Source organism: Apis laboriosa, unplaced genomic scaffold, assembly GCF_014066325.1.
Source record: "Apis laboriosa isolate Shangri-la unplaced genomic scaffold, ASM1406632v1 scaffold30_cov140, whole genome shotgun sequence".
Taxonomy (NCBI): domain Eukaryota; kingdom Metazoa; phylum Arthropoda; class Insecta; order Hymenoptera; family Apidae; genus Apis; species Apis laboriosa.
Genome location: NW_025222776.1, coordinates 806971 through 827074, shown reverse-complemented (window position 1 = coordinate 827074; position 20104 = coordinate 806971). Strand labels below are relative to the sequence as shown.

Genomic DNA, 20104 nt, shown 5'->3' with positions numbered 1-20104 from the left:
TAACCTAAAAATTGTAATTTTGAAGAAAACGAATATGAATGTTCTGAGGTTGAAAGATCTCGCATCAAAATGTTAAATTGGAAATGCACAATTTGAAAATGTATTTACAAATCTTATCAATAAAAGATACAAGTAATAATAATTTTTGTATCAATTATTCAAAAATTGAAAATTGCAAATTTTTAATCGTATCATTGCAGAAAATAAACGATATAGTATCGTTTATATTTGGATACTTCATCAGTTTATAATTATATAATATATATCTTATAATAATATATATATATTATTTTGGTAGGATTTTGGTAGGATTATTTTAAAGATTAAACCTCTACGGTCTCTTGACAAAAATTAGAATTAATCATAATTTTCAACATTATTTTGTATTTTTCGTAAAATTTAATAACATGAACATTATTTAATAATACATTTTTATTAATTACAATTTCTATTAATTATTGAATACATATATGCATTAATTTGATTTGATAGTTCTAGTATTAATATTTTCCTTGTAATGAATTATATTATTATAATAGTAGTTTCTAGAAATTACTTTATTGAAACTTTCTAGAAATTACTTTATTGATAATTTTTAGGTCAAGAGATAATTTTATTGAATGATAAAATGCAAAATAATAATTGTTGGTATCATTACTTATTATATTCTTTATGATAATTGTTGTATCAATTTAACATAATGTCGATAATACATGAAATAATTGAAGCATAGTTTATTGGTTATCAAATTTATGCCAGATATTTTTAATTTCATTATTTTTATCTTATAATGAAGTTATTTAGATATTTGCATTATCACGGATGAAGTAGAAACAAGAAAAAGATTAATAAATAGAAATATATTTAAAATATATTAATATAATAATTAAAATAAGTAAATAGAAAAAGTCTAGAATATTTTAAATTTTCAATATTTTATTTTCAACATAAACTTATTTGTTATAATATATTTTATATATAGTTTTAATGTTTGTTCTTTTAACAAATTTTTAAATTATAAAATTAAATAATTTTTATATATTTAGAATATGCATTTTTTCTTCATACGTGATTCAAAAATAATACTTATTTATAAACTCTTTAATAAGAAATATTTTAATAAACCTTATATTAATTAGAAATTAAATAATTCCATAATAATTTTATGCTAAATATATTTATAATCTCTGTAAATAATATATTTTTATTCTGTATTATATTGTCTTTTTTTATCCATTATTAAAAAATACAAAATTTATCAAAAAAATTTTGACTATTAATCTAAAGTTTTAGTATAATATATTAATTTTATTATATAAATTAATTTAAGTTTAAATAAAAATAACAATAATTATTATATAAAATATTTAAAAAAAACATTATTTATTTCATCATATTATTAATTCATCATATGCAATCTGTTGAATTATTTTTCATTTAAAATTAATTTGAATTTATGTTGTGGAAAAATTTTCACAACTGTTTATATTTAAGCATATTTTTAATTTAAAGAGTTAATGAAATATAAATCTACACGAATGTTATTTGGTACAATAATTATTATATAAGTGGGTATCGGAGTTTATCCAATTCCTGTGTGCAAGCAACACGTGAAATTAATTATTCGTGGTTTACGATCGACTGACGAGCATTTGACTGAATTAATTATACGCCTCTGTACCTTAGTTTCATGGATGTTGCATAATGCGTAATTATTATATGATAACTAAGTACATATCGATAACTTTATTGATCGTGAAATTTACTAAGATTTTATAAGAATTAGAAAAATTAAAAAATAAATAAATAAAATAGATAGAATAGATTTTCGATAATATATTATGTTCGTATAAATATTTTATATTTTTGCTTTTATTTTTTAATCAATTTTGAAATTTTTTATTATCTTACAATTAGTAACTTAAGTTTAAGATTATTTTAAGAATTTAATTTTTTTTTATAGAAAATGATTACAATATGATTTTATATTTTATAAATTTAATTACTATTGAAATATTAAAATTATTTTTTTTTTTTTACTCAATTAATAAATTAATTCTTTTAACTTTTCAAAGAAACTCAATTTTGAAATAATTATTGCTAATTTTAAAGAATGATCGAATACTTTCTTGTAATATCGACTTTCATATTTTCTATCACTAATTTATCACTGTGTTAATTTTATCTAATCCATGCGTATAATTTCTTTTTGCAATAAGCATAAATTAAAATCGTAAAAATATTCAGACGGTGAGAAAATTACATAAATTTATATTTATACTAATACTTTTATTCAAGCTATAAAATAAATTGAATATTTTTACCATATTAACTTCCTCCATTATTTAATTTGTCGCTTATTATACGAAAATCTGTGTACATCAAATAAATCAAATTTATATTTCTAAATATAATCAGTATTTTAATAATGTAATTTTAAAAATCAAAGAAATTTAATAATATTATAATATACAAATACACATACATAGAGCAATAATTTCCGTTGCATCATGACATGTTCCAATATTAATGCGGATCAATTTTACATATGTAACTGCATATTACATGTAAAAGGTATCTAAAAACATCGTTCTTGATAGAATTTCCTGGCCACAAATGAGATATCGTCAGATATTCTATGGACGACCATCTGCTGTCGACGAAGTAATGATGGAAGCTGCGATTTATGCGTACATTCATCCGATATTACAAATGTATCGCGCGTGATTATACTCGAATCACGTTAATGCAGCATATTGAATACGTGCCGTTTCTATGTCCCTATCCGAGTGACCTTTACGCAATTCGCCATGCTACGTTGTTTCACTCTGGAAAAATGTATTATGCACCGGATAAAATTCGATATTTCTCGTAATGCTCGTGACAATAATTGATGAGCTGTGAATCATAATGGTGTAAGTTCAATTGATGAAACGATTATAATTTCGTCGTTATTTTGAGTTATTTCAATGCAAATATTATTCGAAATGCAACATGAAAAACATCTACAATATACAATGAAAAAAATTATTTTTTTATTTTTAATTTACGAATACATTTAACATATATTGTATAGTAAAATTTCCATTATTTGAATTAACATAGAGAGCATTTGCAGCTATAAGAGAATTTTTGGAGTTAATGGAACACAAGTTTTTTTTTAATTATTTTATATTTTATAGAAATAAACAGCATTTATATTTTTACTTTGCAATATTTTTAAACTTTTGGAGGATTTGAAAAATGCATCTTGCAAATAATTTTCAATTTCACTCTTATGTTTCTTAATAATCGTAAATTTTGTTGGAATATTCTATAGTTTTGCCTATTCTATAATTCTCTCTGCTTTCTAATTTTTAAAGTATTTTTCGATTTCTGAATAATTAATGCTAGGTAATTATATTTCGATATCGTCATATTATATAAACATATCTAACATCACGCTTCCGTGGTAAGCAAAAGTGGATTCTGCTTATATTATTTAGATAGATAGATAATTATAATTTAATTATTTTCATATTTATACATGTATGTTTTTTTTATTTAAACTAAAATATACTATATACTAAAACTTGAGACACTATTTTATTAATTTTATAACGAATAAAATATTGATAACAAATGAAAATTAATTAATTTTAATTTATCTACATCTATCATTTCTTCCTTTTTTTCTTTGTAAATCAAGTGGCGGTATGTAAAACTTGAAAATTCAATACTCCTTGAAAATTCATAATTTTTTAGATCAGACAGTAAATTTCTCTTCTTATTAAAACTTTCACAAGGACACGTATAAAGACGAGGGAAAAGATTATATAAGTATGAAGCAATTAGAAAAAAGGAAGAATATTTCTTGGACTTTTTAGCACTGTTCGAAGTTTAAAGAACTTTTTATGATTTCCAGAATTTTAATTTAAGACATTAGACTTCTTGGATTGAGAATTTTTCATTTTAACTTTATAATGGAAAGTATTTGGAATTCCTTTGGTCTTTATAAATCACTTGGAATAATGTATTCTACAATTAGAATATAATAATTATATTTTTAATGCATGAGTGATTTTTATATTCAATTTCCAATAAAATTAAATTTTATTTTTTTATTCAAATAATTATATAAAAATCAATTTTTCTTTTCTAATTTTTTTTTTTTTTGAATTTAATTGATTTTTTCATTCTCGATCCTGATTTTTTATTATTCTAGATTTTGAAAAAAATTTGAAAAAGTTCTGATCGAAATCTTTAATTTATTCCACAAGTTAAGAAAAATGTTTATATGTGAAACGTAAAAAATGAATTTTAAACTTTTTTCAATAAAAATAAATATTCAATTTGAAAAAAATGGATTTTTCTACAAAGAAAAATAATAAATATTGAAAATTATTAATAATTCTAATTAAATAATTAAAAATTTTGCATTGTCATTTAAAAAACGTTCTTTCTTTCCCTGAAATTAAGTACCGTTACTTGGTTCGTTTCAATCTTGATAGAAATTTGCATGCGATATGTCGATTAATTTACCTAGGTGGAGGACCACCCTATTTCGTACGGAGAACAAAACTATATCGAATGTATTAACTGATAGAGTTTGCTAAGTGTGGTTAATACAATACAAGACCTGAGTATCTAACACGAGAAGTTTAGTCTATGCTACTAGTTTGAAGTTGAGTGCTAACTCAGAAAGTTTTGTTGTGTTACCTGCTAGTTTAAAGTCTATTCCTAACTTATCAAGTTTTGTTATATTATTAGTTCATAGAGGATTTACTGATTTGCTAAAAAATTTAAAATTTAATGCTTTCGTGACTCCAACATACTAGAATATCCATGTGTTATCAAAAACATTGGATATTTAAAGTAAAAAGCAAGAATTATTGAAAATAATTATAAATATAATTATAAATATATTATATAAATATTATATAAATATAATTATAAATATATTATATAAATATTATATAAATATAATTATAAGTATATATATATATATATATAATTATAAATATATTAAAATAATCATTTAAAATAATATCTTATGTGTTTAATTATTTTTAAAATCATTTCGTTATTATTTCATAATCATGAAAATATGTAGAAAACTACAGAAAAGAAAATAAAAGTTTTCCCATAGTTTGTGATTAAAACGACAGATGGCGAAATCGTCGCATGCATGTTCACTTTTAATCCATAACAAATTTTCTCTCATTTGAATTATTAAATATTTACACGAAAATGTTATTTATATTATTTGTTCTTTCAATATCTCTTTATAAAATAGTTGATAATAAATAATCGAAACGCAGATAAAAGAGCAATAAATTTATCTAAATATTAACGTTTCGCTTACTTTATATTATGTATATTATGTAATTTAGTGAATAGAATTTCGTAAAGACAAAATATTCTTTCATTATATCATGTATAATAAAGAAAATATTTCAATTTATAAAATATTTCAATAATTTCAATTAATTATTTCAATAAATTCAATATTGGATAATATACACAATTAGATATAATGGAAATATTATTTTTCACACATTCATAAAATCAAATAAATATTTCAAACAATATTTTAATTGAAACATTATTATTTCAAGTTATTATTTAGTTATTATATTAAATATGTCTGACATCGTTAAATAATTTTGAATATATTATATTTATAATATAATATTTAAAATAATATTTGCATACATTTTTTTTTTAAGATAAAAACATCTTTTTTTGCGAATAGTATGGTCAATCATATAGTAAAGTTCTTACAAGCGTCGAATATTGACATTTTTCAATACATTTTTATAAATCGTATATATACATTTTTTTGTAGAACGTGTATGATAAATTCCTGGTAGATTTTTAAATATATTCAAAAATTCCAAAACGTCTCGTTAAACCGCTTCACTGCATTAAATTCACAGCCAGCTAAGGTAGACAATTCGGTGACGGATGCGTGAACTGAAGTGGAAATTGTCGATATTCGAATATATTCGTTTCCTGTCTTTACTTATCTTACCATCTCTTAAAAGTATTCAAGGTTTCTACTTATTTTTAACTTGATGCAATTTAAGTACAAAATGACACATAAGGAAATATATTTGTTATAGTTATATATATTACAATATAGTAAAATTTTCATTATTCGAATTAAATAAAGAGAAAATATATTTGAATAAGAGATAATGGAAAATAACATAAGCTTATTGCTTTTTTATGTGTTTTATCATATATATTATTTTTTATTTATAATAAAATTGGAATCTTTCTAGTTTATATAAATCATTTGGCATTTACATTTTTATTTTTTTTAAAAGTTTTTCTATTTGAAAGATATATCTAAAAAAATCTACATCTTACAAATAATTTTTTTAATTCCTTTTTTAACAATTATATTTTTTATTAATTTTCTTGCTGTTTTTTAATTTCTTAAAAATTTCTGTTTAGTATGAAGTAATGTAATCAATTATATTTTGTTTATATTTCGATGATATTGTATTTTACACTTACTTTATAACTTATAATTTGTTATATGTAATTCTGAGTGATGAAATGAAAAAAAATAAATTACTAATTTTATATAACAAAATTATCATCTCAAAAAGATACATGTACAAATATAAACATACATATATTATATTTTACAAAAGATAAACTCTCAATGATTTTCGACAAACAATATTTGATTCCTATTATGTCAATATTTAGCCTTCTTTGATAAAGTTATTCAACATTAATTACAAATTAAATTCTATTTCCAATATTCCAATAAGAAAAGACACTTATTTATACTATTAAGAACAGAGAGTGTACAGTTCAAATATAATAAAACCTTCAAACTTAATAGAATATTTGAAAAAAATTTATCATTCTCTCTTTCAATATAAACAGTTCAAGATCAATTTGCACAAGAAGCCGCGAGATAACCGCCACTCTTAGGAATGCCATATAGGAGAAGGAGAGAAAGCTTAAGCTCCAAAGAGAGTCATACGGGGTTGTCCAACATGGTTTGTTTGTCGAGATGTTAGCTTTTCGTCAAAGGATGCTATTAGTATGCGGTTAGCATTACGGAACTGTGTATCAAGATACACGGGATCCTGGGATCGTTATCTATTACCAATTCTCTGGCATGTGAACTGTCTGCCTCTGGTGATGCTCTCCACATTCGCTCTCCTTCACCTTGGGATGCCCTCGTGGACACGAGGTTTCCACGATTCCACTTTGTGGAACGATCGATGGAATCGGGGACCAGTATTCGTCGATCGGGCCAATAAGACGATTAGTCTTGCTGTACACGATCCTTGGCGCTAGCCGGAAATCATTGTGCGCGCATTCCACCGTGATCTACCGTTCAGAGATCACCCTTTACTCCCTCGAGTACTTGGAATACTTGGACAAATACCGGCTTAAGAGGAGAGGATGGCCGGCCTCGCCATTCGTTGTTTTTCATCTAGGGATCACTAGAAGATAGATGTAGTTTACGAGACCTATGGATATCAAAATGGAAAGATTTCGAAAGATCTGTTTTTATCTCTTTTTATCTTTTTTTTTTTTTTTAATTATGATAAATTTGGATGAAAAGTAATTTCATCATTATGTAGTCAAATAATTAGGACATTCACAATTTTCAATATTGTGATATATTTTTCAATATTTTTTTTAATATATCGTGTAATAATGATTTTTATTGATTACTAAGTTCTATTAACTATATGTATATTAATAATTTCAACATATATTTTTTACTGGGTTGTTTTATCATGTTTTTTATCAAATCATTGTGAAGAATTTCTAACTTTTTAAATAGATAATTAGACAGTCTAATTTTAAAACTTTAGAAATAAAAATATTTTAAAATTTTAGAAGATTATGTTATAAGGAATAATATTAAATAAGTTTAAGATGAATTGTAATACGAGATTTTATTCAGTACATTGAATATGAATTAAATGTACACTGAATTCATATATTACGATTTCTTTTTTAATTTTTCTAATTATTTTCTAATATGATTCATAATAATTCAAAATGACATGAAATACTGAAAAAAAATTTAATACCCATCCAATTTTATACTCAATTTAACATTTCAAATTTATTTTTTTCTTTATTTTTATTCTTTATAGTCTTTTCTTATAGTCTTTCTTATAGTCTTTCTTATAATCTTCTCCTTTATATATTTCGAATAAAAAAAGAATTGATATTTAAAAAATAGAATAAGAACAGAGTTTTGAAGCAATTTCAACTTCGTCTCATTCTTAAAATGAAAATTGGAAAACTTTGGTTGAAAGTCTAACGAACTGAGACACGGGTGGTATGACCGTTTTAATTGTCGGCACATTTTAATCGTAAATTTTCTCTCTGTTACAGTTGTCTGAGTCCGAGGTCTGCGTTGTTCTACGAATTCCCACCTAACGGTAAGTTGGTTGGTTGCATGCACTTCGTTTGATTCATTTGTCATTTGTTTGAGATTTAAAAGGGGAAAGAAAACTTTAATTGTTTTAAAATTCTACGAGCGTGTTTTGTTCGCAAAATAAAAGTAAAATATTCGTCTTGACTACAAAAGAGAACTATTCATATAAGAAGATTATTTTCATTAATTCATATAAATCAAGTATTAATTATTTTTGTTATTATTTTATATATAAGAAGAATATTTTTATTATTAATATTGTATTTTTATATTCGTTACATTGCATAAATTTAACATGACTAAAGTTTAGTTGAGGAAAATGTTACAGTCAAATATCAAAGGTGTAAGGAATTTGAGAACATAGAGAGGGAAGTAAGAAAATATTGAAGGTGTGTTAGTTATCTATAGAAATTTTGCAAGCTGTAATGATAATAACTTTGGAGAAGTTAGTTGATCTTTTTAGATAACATGCTTCGTGAAATTTCACCAATTTACAATTGAGAAATTCGTTAACTAATATGCATAAGCATTATATATTTATGAATAATATTCTTGTTAATATTTTTTTCAAATAAGATAAAGTAATTTATGTAAAATAAATTAAAAAGTGACTTTAAATATAATAGATATATTAATAAAAAAAATAATAATTTTGCATAATTTTTATATAAAATATATAATTTGTTATCCTTAATTTATTCAATTTTTCAATTACAAGATATTTTTCTATTTCAGAAATATATAGATGCGCTTTCAAAAATATTTTTCATAACATTTTTATATTTTTTTAATGAATTACATTTTCTTAATGAATTACATTGAACATTTTATAATTTCTCAATGAATTAATTAGATATTTAACTATTAATTATTTATCATAGACTAATTTTAATAATAAAATTTTATAAAAATAATACAAATTATTAAATCATCAAATATTTCATAATAAAATTGGATATTCTAAATCTTTACTCAATTATTAATTAATAAATAATTGAAATAAATTTAAAAAATAATAACGAAAAAATATCGTTTTTCTATAAAAATTTCATTTTGTATTTGGTGTATGAAATATTTAAAAATGGCACACCAGTTTAATAATATATTATATAAATCATAAATCATTTTTAAATTAATACTTTTTGAAAGTATATAAATATTAATATAATATAAATATAATATTATTCTAATAAATTATTTAATATTTGTTATATATATTATTTAAATTATGAGTTTTTAATTTTATTAAAAGTTTTAAATTCAATTTTATTTAATCAGAAATCTATTTATAATATTCTTTTTAATTATATATTTATTTTTTCAATATGCCTCAAGAAAAAGATAATAATTTGCTTTAAATTATAGCATTATTACGAAAATAATTCTGTAGAAGGAAATATACAAAATAATTAATAAAACAAAGTTATTTTCTACTTGATAATATTAAATCAAATTAACTGAATTAACATTTCAGTATAAGAAATTGAAAATTATTTTTATTGACATATATGCATTTTGCTATATTAAATATTTGAATAAACATTTTCTTATATATAGCTTGAAATTAATAATTATTTTTAAAATTTTAACGAAAAATAATATTGAGATACAAATAAATTCTGTTGAGATACAAATAATCACTAAATTTTAATGAGACTTCTTTTTAAAAAATTTAATGATTAAAAAATTTTAATACATAAAAGTTTTGATTGAAAATAATTATTGTACTAATTAACAAGTAATAATAAAATAAAATAGTGAAAAAAGAACTATAATGATTAATGATATTAAATTTGAAAATTATATTACTTATATTTTTAATATAAAAAATATTATGAAATATGAAAATTGAAAGCTCAATTTTAGTTAATTTTTCTCGTTATTTCATAAAAAATTTTATAATTACTAATGATTAAAAAACATTCATTTTTTTTACAATTTGTGATAATTATTCAAACCAAAATTATTTAAAATAAAAGATGAATTTTTACCCTGTAATTTTTTTTAATTATACATTGTGGTCTCTAATTTCTATATCGTCCTGATTAATTTATATGAAATTTGCTCAATCATAATGTAAATTTAATTAACTAATTTTAATTAACAAATTTTATTAAATTAATAGATAAAAATTTCATGAAACTTTGTCATGTAGGATAGTTATATAGAATATAATAAATTACGTAATTATATAGCAATTATTTAAGCAAAATATCACTTTATTTCCTCAATTCATGGAAGAAAGATTCATACGATTATCAATATATGTTATTTTTTATATATATATAAATAATAATTTTTTTTCATTTAGAATCACATAATTAACAATATACCGAGAAAAATAAAACAATAAACTTTCGACACATGCACAATTACATCCCTTAAAAGAAACTTATTCATCCCGATTGACTTTTCAATTTAACTAGCGACTAGCCCTTTACAGCATAATTCGTATCTTATTATCAATGTCCACGGCATTGTAAAGCAAACACTTATAGATATCATCGTGGTACAAGTAAGTACCTCTAGCGGAGATTCGAGTAAGGAGAGAAAGGTTAGGAATATTCGACCGATTCTGAATACACTCCCCTGTTATTTAATGCGTTGACTAAGGTTCTACACGGTGCATGCATTCACCGAGCCGGTATAAAAGCTTATTCCAAGAAGGAACGTTGCTCGTTCGTGCACGTCACTCCCAATGAAATATATCTAAATGGCGCAACAATGGGATAGAGGCGCTCGCCATGGTGCTCTCCGGCCATCTTCTTTCGTGCTACCATCCATGGTGCATCGTTATGCGAAGTTTGCCACGCGCCTTTGAAATTCCCCGCTCAAGGATCGCCCCATTTTATGCGTGCAGCTGCCTCCACGTATGTGCCTCGCGTGTCTTTACCCTATACAACAATGATGTCCTGCATCTTATCTGCTTGTGCGGTTCATGCGAATGCGGCTTTGGTACTATGTGTTTATAACGCTCCTTCTTGAATCGCGTTTCGGATAATTTCTTGGGTTCTGGATTTATCGAGGCTCTGGGATGAAACGGATGTATTTAAATTGCGTGACTATTTTTTTTGAAATAAGATTTTATGTTGTTATATATATTTTAATCATTATGAAAAAATTGTGACATGGAAAGTGTATCATAAAAAATATTTGAATATTTTATATGTAATCTATTATGATTTGAATGAAAATTTATGTGTAGAATGTTAGTATGTTACATGTAGAACAATTTTTTTTTTTGGAAAATTTCATTGAAAAAATGGAATCAAAATTATAATATTTCTTGAAGTTTTACAATTTTATTTGGCAATTTTTTACAAGAGTGATAGGGCATTAAATTTTGAATTAATTTTGTAGTCTAAAATTGCTATTTCATAGCATTATGATATTTAAGAAATAGCATAAAATTTTTATTGTTGATTTCATTTTTTTGTGAATTTCCTTAAAAAATTTTGTTAAAGATAAGCAAAATTTTATTTTTTGAATTTTTTAAACAAGTTTTCTTATTTTTAATTAAATATTATAAATATAATGATTATGTACAGTATAATACAGTATAATAATTATGACATGAAATATAATAGATTATATATTATAATATAATTTTTTTCTGATAAAATATCACATTAAGTAATTAAAAAAATTTCAGTATGTTTTTCGCTTTTTAAAATATAACTCTGTGATGAAAACTATTAAACTATAAAAACATCATCATAAAATGTATAAATTAATACTTAATTACCCCTTTCTGCTTTTTCTTTATTAACATTATATATTTTTCTCAACAGATATCGCAAAAATGTTTTAAATGTTCTATACTTATATATTTTCAGGATAAAATTTGAAATAATAAAGCTTTTAACTTATTTATAATTTTAATTACCAACTAAGTGAAGAGTTAACTAAACTATTATAATAAAAAATAATATTTATCCACTGTTAAAAGTTAAAAACAATATAAAAAAAAAATTAACTATATTTTATTCCATTCTACATCCATTATACATATACTATATACATATTTTCATTAACATGGATCTATTTAAATTGTATTTATAAAATAAGATTTTAAAGTTGTGATGAAAATTCATCAAATTATAAATACTATATAGTTTCTTATTACACACGAAAGAAAACACTATCATTTCTAAAAGTTATATATGTTTCAGAGAAATTGGAATTTATTTATTAGTTAACTTTCTTGTAAAAGTTTTCTGTCTGTATTCTCAAATTGCAATTGGCACATCTTAAACTTAAGAGAATGGGTAAAATTCTAGAGAATCGAAGCTTTGAAATTTATGAATCGGTTTTCTCAGACAAAGAGGATTTTGTGCAACATCTTTCAAAAAGAAAGTTCGTAGATTTTATAGACGTCGAATTCCGTAGAGACCGCCATAATTTTTTTAAATTGGAGACTGTTCTACCTTCAGCAATTGTATCAAACCTTTTATGTTCCTTGGAGAAAATTTTCTTTCGAAAGTTACGTTGAATCAGATTAATTATTAAATATATATTATACAATTTTATAATAATAATATAAAATTAGTAAAAAATATATTTCTATAATAAAACAATAAATAAAATATTAAAATATCAGTAAAAATAAAAAACGAATGAATTTTTGTTATTATGGATATCAAGTTTATTATAAACATTTTTTAGATATTTCATTATTTTAATGTGTCATATTTTTTAAATATATATTATACATGCAAAACAATAAACAATTAAATTATATCTTTCAAATAATTAATTCTTGTTTTAAAATATTTTTTTAAATATCATCTTTGAAAATAATAAATCAAATTTTCCTATTAAAATTTCAAAACAAATGTATAGAAATGTTAAATTCGTCATAAAATTTATGATAAACATTTATTGTTAATTCAGTTCGATATTCTTCAAACATCTTCATTTAGAATTGAATTAAACTAAATTTTTCAAGTTGCAATTCCAAAAAATATTCATAGATTCTCTATATAAGGAAAAAAAGATCCAAGAAATGTCTTATCATCCTAGGTGAAATTTTATAAAAACATTTCAATCCACACTCGATTTCCACGAAGGAAATCGCTTTGGAACGTAGTAATATCGAAGGTTGAGATCGAGCATGAGAAATAAAAAATCAAGAAGAAAGGCCGAAATAACCGAATCGTATCATTGGAATTTTTCAAGATATCGAAAAACACTTTAGATCCCATATTGGAGAGGAAGTTGGCTCGCGAGCCAAGGAGGTTAGCTTTGATATTTCATTTCTATTGACTTTTCTTGCCATTCTCGCTCCTCGCCATTTCCATTGCTATGAATATATAATTAAGAACAAAATCTTCTCCCCTCTGTGCTATCCGTATGTATATTTAATGATAGATTTTCCTCGTATTTTCGTTTCTCTCGTTGTTGCATCGTTTTTAGTATTTGTACACGATACATTTATCTTTGAACTTTGTTAACACAACAATGAAAAAATATTCGACATTTTTTGAAATATCGATTGGATTAATTTCACACATGATTATTCTTAAAAATATATTAACAACGGTATAATTTTAATAAATATGCATAAAGAATATTTTGCAATATTAAAATTTAATAGAAAATAAAAAATTAAATGTAATCATTGTTTAATATTTTCTGGAGTAAATTTAAGATAGAAAATAATTCTTTTTTACTTATTATTAATAATGAAAAAATATTTTTTTGTAAAATTTTTATAAAAAAATACAATGTAACGTATAAAATTATAAAATAATATATAAAATTTTATATCTATGTGATCAAAAGAGAATATATTAACTGTTTAATTAATTAATTTAATAATTAATAAAAATATTATGTTACAATATTATGTTACAACATTGAGGTAATAAGGTGAAATTCAAATCCAAGATAATTACTTATGATGATGATTTTTAGTAAAAGTTTATTTGGATTAATAATTCTTTCAATGTATAATTTGTTTTAAATAATTTGATATATGACAATTTTTTTTTTATTTTATAATTTTTCTATATTCTTGTAAATATAAAATTTATTTTGTCTGAATTATATACCATTGTCCGAACATGATTATATATCCGTTTTTTGGAAAAAATTTCTGTACGGATATAAATTACTATGTGCACAGAAATAACTTGAAGCCTCACGTAAAATATAAATCGAATGAATGATTGGTATTTGTAATATTCAATAACGGGATTGGATTATTCAAATATTTTAATTTTATTTTTAGCTGGTATTAAATTCGGCTTAATAAATGGTTCAATAAAAAAATCACTGATAAAGGAAATAAAGAAAATAATATAATGAAAATGTTCAAGTGTAATTTAAATATCATGGATTTTAGCAAAAAAAAATAAATTTTAAAAATATCTTTAAAAATGTTAAATGATTTTGATAATATTGAAAATAATAGAAAATTATTGATTTTTATTATAGTTTTTATCGTTAAATTGGACTATTTATTGAAATTTATTATTAATTTATTATCAATTAGGAAAGATTATAATCATTATAATCATCTATTTCATCAAGTTAACTTTTAATCAATAAATTGATTTGTAAGAATTATAAAGATCTATTTTAGAATTCAAAAATTTGTTTAGAATTATGTATATTATGAGTAATGCAAATTATTTAAGTAGATATATAATATTTCTAAAAATACATATTATTAATTTAAGAAAACGATATACGTGCTTCAATTTGATACAAACATATATTGTATTTGATACAAAGTCAAAATGAAAATTTTTGCAAAGAAAAATATTGCTTGAAATTACCTTAGGAATCTCCACTTAAGCGATGTTCTTTCATTTTTGGGTCATCCTGTATTGGTGCACAAATATTTTCATGAAAAGTTTTCGGATATTTTTCCAGAAAATATTCGTACACGTATTGTCAATAAACGAATATGAATTCTTTCATCAAGATCAAACTTTTCTAGAAAAATAAGAAAAAAAATTCTTTTTTATCAATTATCAACAATAAAATCATATTTTTTTATAATTTAAAAAAAATAAAAAAAAATATAAAATTTGAAATCTTTTTCATAGAGAAAAAAATATATTTTTTATTCAATTATTTATTAACTGTAATAATAATTAAAATACTATATTTCGTATACTCGTTTTACTCGTTTTACTCTCGCATAGATAGCTCAACAAAGACTAATCAAGTTAGAGATCAAGAACGTGCTCTAAATAGTGCACGTTTAACAGTAATTTCATGTAAGAGGCATCGATATCGGATTGTTACAACTCTTAGCCCCTGTCACTGAGTATCACTACCTAACGAATTCAAACATAGACCTAACCCAAAACTTGCAAAGCTTACCGTACTACGCAAACACGTTTGTTCGAGTTGCCTGCTTGTTGGGAGAAATGCTTTAACTATGACAGAGCAAGTTGTTTGCTCTAACTGATCCAAGTCTGAGATCCAAGAGATAGCTAACTGCTGCATCAAAATACGTTTGTGACAATTCGTTGAGTTCAACTTTCAGCATGATTCATTGATTATTTATCTGTATTACTTATTGAATAATATAATATAATGCTTTCGTTTGGTTTAATACTTTAATATTAAATTTTTTGTTTTTTTTTCTTTCATTTATATAATTATAATAAAAAATCATCATTAAAAATAATTTCAAAAAATTTCAAAAATATTAGTAATTGAATTTATAGATTGATTATTATTTACCTATACTATACTTGTTGAATAGTATTACATGATGTTTTTATTTTATTATATACTTTACTTTATTAATACTTTATTTTTTAAATTTTGTATTTTCTCTAAAATTATTATTATTAAATTGAAAAATAATAGCAGCTAATGAATTCATAGATTGATTATTATTTACTTATAGTATTGGTTAATTAATATAATATAATATTTTCGTTTTTATTTATTTATTTTAAAGTTTTATTTTAAATTTTACATTTTTTATATTTTATTTATATAATATATTAATATATATATTAATATATATATATTAATATATTAATATATAATATAATAATATATTAATATTAATATATTAATTATTTATAATATATTTATATAGTTATGATAAAAAAATTATTATTAAAAAAAATTTGAAAAATATTCGCAATTAATAAATTTTTGCAAAAAAGGAATTTATTGTTACAATCATTGTATTATTCATATAAATAAATAATAGTAGTTTAGTAGTACATAGTAAAATTTCTTAAACATACACGAAGAAGAAATAAATATCATAAATATAAATTGTAGGATAATAAAATTAATAGGCTAAAATAAAAAATATTGAGAATATTTATTCTTATATTATACTGAAATATAATTATTAATTATAATTGTGAAATATAATTATTAATAATTATTAATTAAGAGATTACAGAAAGTTAAAATGTATATAATTGATTCTAAATTTCGGAATAAAAATTATCCATTGAGTGATTATTAATTAATAATTAACAAGTGACTATTGGCTGAATGAATGATCAGTAATTGATCATTGAATAGTCACTAATTATTGATTAATCATTGTTGACCATTTGCTATTCTCTAGCTATTTATTGTCTGATCTCTGATTGATTATTTATCGACTACTTGTTGACCACTTACTGATTAACTATTGATAAATCATGAAATTAATTAATTATTTATTGGCCATTGATCAACTATTCATTGATAATTCATCATTAAGTAATCATTGAATAACTATTGACTAATCACTAAATAAACATTAAACCAGATCACTAGCTAATTACTGATTTACCACTGATAGATCGTTAACTATTAATTAATTATTTATTAAGCACTTCGATCGATGAATAACTGATTATTGATCGATCATTATTTGATCATTATTTAATTAAGTGATCATTGATTTATCGTTAAAAAAGATTATGATTACATTAATTTTTGTTTTTATTATAATAAGCGAATTTTATTTATTATAAATTGTTATCAGTTGATGTAACGTAAATGGCTTTTCAAATTAAGGAACAGACTGTAAAGTTTATCCTGACAATCATGTACAGGATGCACAAAAAAAGAATCACAAGAATCGATGGAACATTGCGAGTGTAATTTCTTTGTTCTTTGTTATTATTTCTGTCTCGAACTTATATCGAGTGGAAGCTCTATCGTTCCAGCAAAACGATCTATTGAAAACCATTCAACCGTTTATATTTCGTGGTAAAGGATCCTTTTCGATTTCTCGTTTTCGGTTTTTTCTCGTTCACAGAATAGGTGCAATCAACCTTCGATATATCTTTGAAGTATCTATTTTCGTTCAAAAAAAAAAAATTGTATAAATATTTATATGTACACAGGATGCATATATACACACATAGACGATTGTTTTCGATAGCAATTTCGTTATTATTGCTGTTAGAGAAAAATATCAAAAAAAAAAAGAAAAGATGAATGAAGAATGAATTTAAAAGCTGCTAATATTTATATTTATAAATATATTGATACATTTGATTGTATTATTTAATTAAAAATGATTATTTTTTTTTATATAAATGAAATCTGATCTCGATTGAATCAAATCTAAATATAATCAATAATAAAAAATATTTAATTATAATTAGTTCTAATTGTATATATTCCTTTAGATAAATAATTTTTCTCTCAGCTTAATAAAATTGGAAAAATTAATTAAAATCAAATTAAAAGACCAAAAAAAAAGTTATACTTTTCTTAAAACTAATATTTTTCATTATTAATATTAAAATTTCGTATCCAAAATTTTTATATTACACATAAATAATTTCAATTTTTCTTTTATCATTCCCTACAATATATACCCTTTTATATATTTGCCAAATGACATCACGTAACAGAAACATTTTAAGAAAATCATCTTACGTCATTCAACGAACTTTAATCTTTTGGAAAATAATATCGCAATAGAGCAATAATTTCAGCTATTATTCATAGCCTTGCAAATAATCGAATGAATCGGAGTTGGTCGCAACATCGCTATCCATTAATGGATAATTCAACCGTGCCGTTAGTTATCGTATCTGCCCAATCCTCTCATTCTATGCTAGAACAGTATATTGTATTAACGTCAACACATCCGTTTATTAACACCGACAACAACGCCATCTAATTAGCTACCTTTGCATCGTGAATGTTAGCTAGAACGAATTATCATGCTTCCAACTCGATGCTTATCGTCAAGATAACTCGCTAGATCCGTTAGGATATACTTCTCTTCTATGTAACTGCTTACATTCGTATCGTACATGGCATCTATTATTTCATTTGATTACCTGATCAACATAATTATCTATTCCGGTCAAATGCTCAAATACGTTAATAATAATTGATCGTCCATGTTGTTCTAACCACTCATGTTGCACGTCTTGATCACTTGATCATCTGGATCATCCTTGATTGATTCTGTATGCATATGTGACAAATTTCGATTAGTTGATACAACGATGTTTGTTGGGTATGAATATCTATGTTTATGCATTGAATCGAAATAATATTTTGTATGAAATATTATTGTTATTGTATCTTTAATTTTGTTTTTACATGTAGAATTAGTAATGGATTTGAATGAAATTCTATTTCAAATAATAATTTAAAAATAATTATTTCGATTAATAATAATTGTTATTTAATAAGTAATGCATTTGAATTGAAATTATGTTCTTTTTTATTTAGTTAATTTGAATATTTGGGAAAATAATATATTGATAAATGAAAAATTTATTTGAAATGTTGAGCAATAATGTGTTAATAATAAGCGTGTAGTAATATTAATAAAAAATAGTAATAATAAATATATTATAAACAAACTAATTATTTTCAACAAAATAGAATATTATAAATGAATAACCAATATTAAATAACAAATACATATAATTTATTTTGTGGAATGAAAATTAAATCCTTTTGATTTAAATATATTAATTTAATTTTTGTATAAAATATTTCGTAAAATATATGTTATTTCAAAAATATATTATTTTTTAAATAATTTTAAAAAGTAATTTTAAAATAATATAATTTAAAACTTTCTTCAAATATCCACATCATAGTTAGTGATTGGAATTTGTATTATAAATTTATTTTATTTTAATTTACAGAATAAACTAAATATTTTATTAAAATATAGTAAAATCTCCAATATTTTTATTAGATGTAAATGTTTTTTTTATTTCTTTTCTTAATTTTCTCTTATTTTTGACATAATGTTCATCATTAAAAATATATTTTAAATAAGTCAATTAAATTAAAAAAAATTTATATACCTAAAAAATAAACAAAATTTTTTAATTAGAACAATTATATATTTAAATGCTGGAAAAAGAAATTAAAATTTTTTCATACATTTAACGATACAAAAATATATGTCCAAGTGAGAAAAATTTCAGATAGTACAATATTTATTTTTTTTTTATAAATATTATTCTGTTATACAAATTTATTAATTATTATATAAGATGTATTTAAATACGAGAATTTTTCATTAAAATTTATAACTAATTTTTTTTAATAAAAAGTAATTTCCGTTTCATATTATTTTTTTTTCTTTTTCTTTTTAATTATTATCTTTCTCCATAGTTAAACAAAATACATCATTCCTATTTCATTTAAACAGTGGTATATAATAATTAATAAAGCACACCTTCATATTCCATTGTAAATTATTTGTTCAAAACAAGAAAACAAATGAACTTT

At 22.2% G+C, this 20104-nt stretch overlaps 1 protein-coding gene across 3 annotated transcripts in view; it reads left to right on the top strand.

The window, feature by feature from the left end:
* The window catches only part of LOC122714530 (SAM and SH3 domain-containing protein 1-like), a 476950-nt gene that overhangs the window by 388753 nt on the left and 68093 nt on the right, over positions 1-20104 (top strand). For all 3 annotated transcript variants that reach the window (XM_043935946.1, XM_043935949.1, XM_043935948.1), the window contains exon 4: positions 8365-8411. In XM_043935946.1, coding sequence (XP_043791881.1) covers positions 8365-8411 — 47 coding nt within the window. The remainder of the gene's footprint in view (positions 1-8364; positions 8412-20104) is intronic.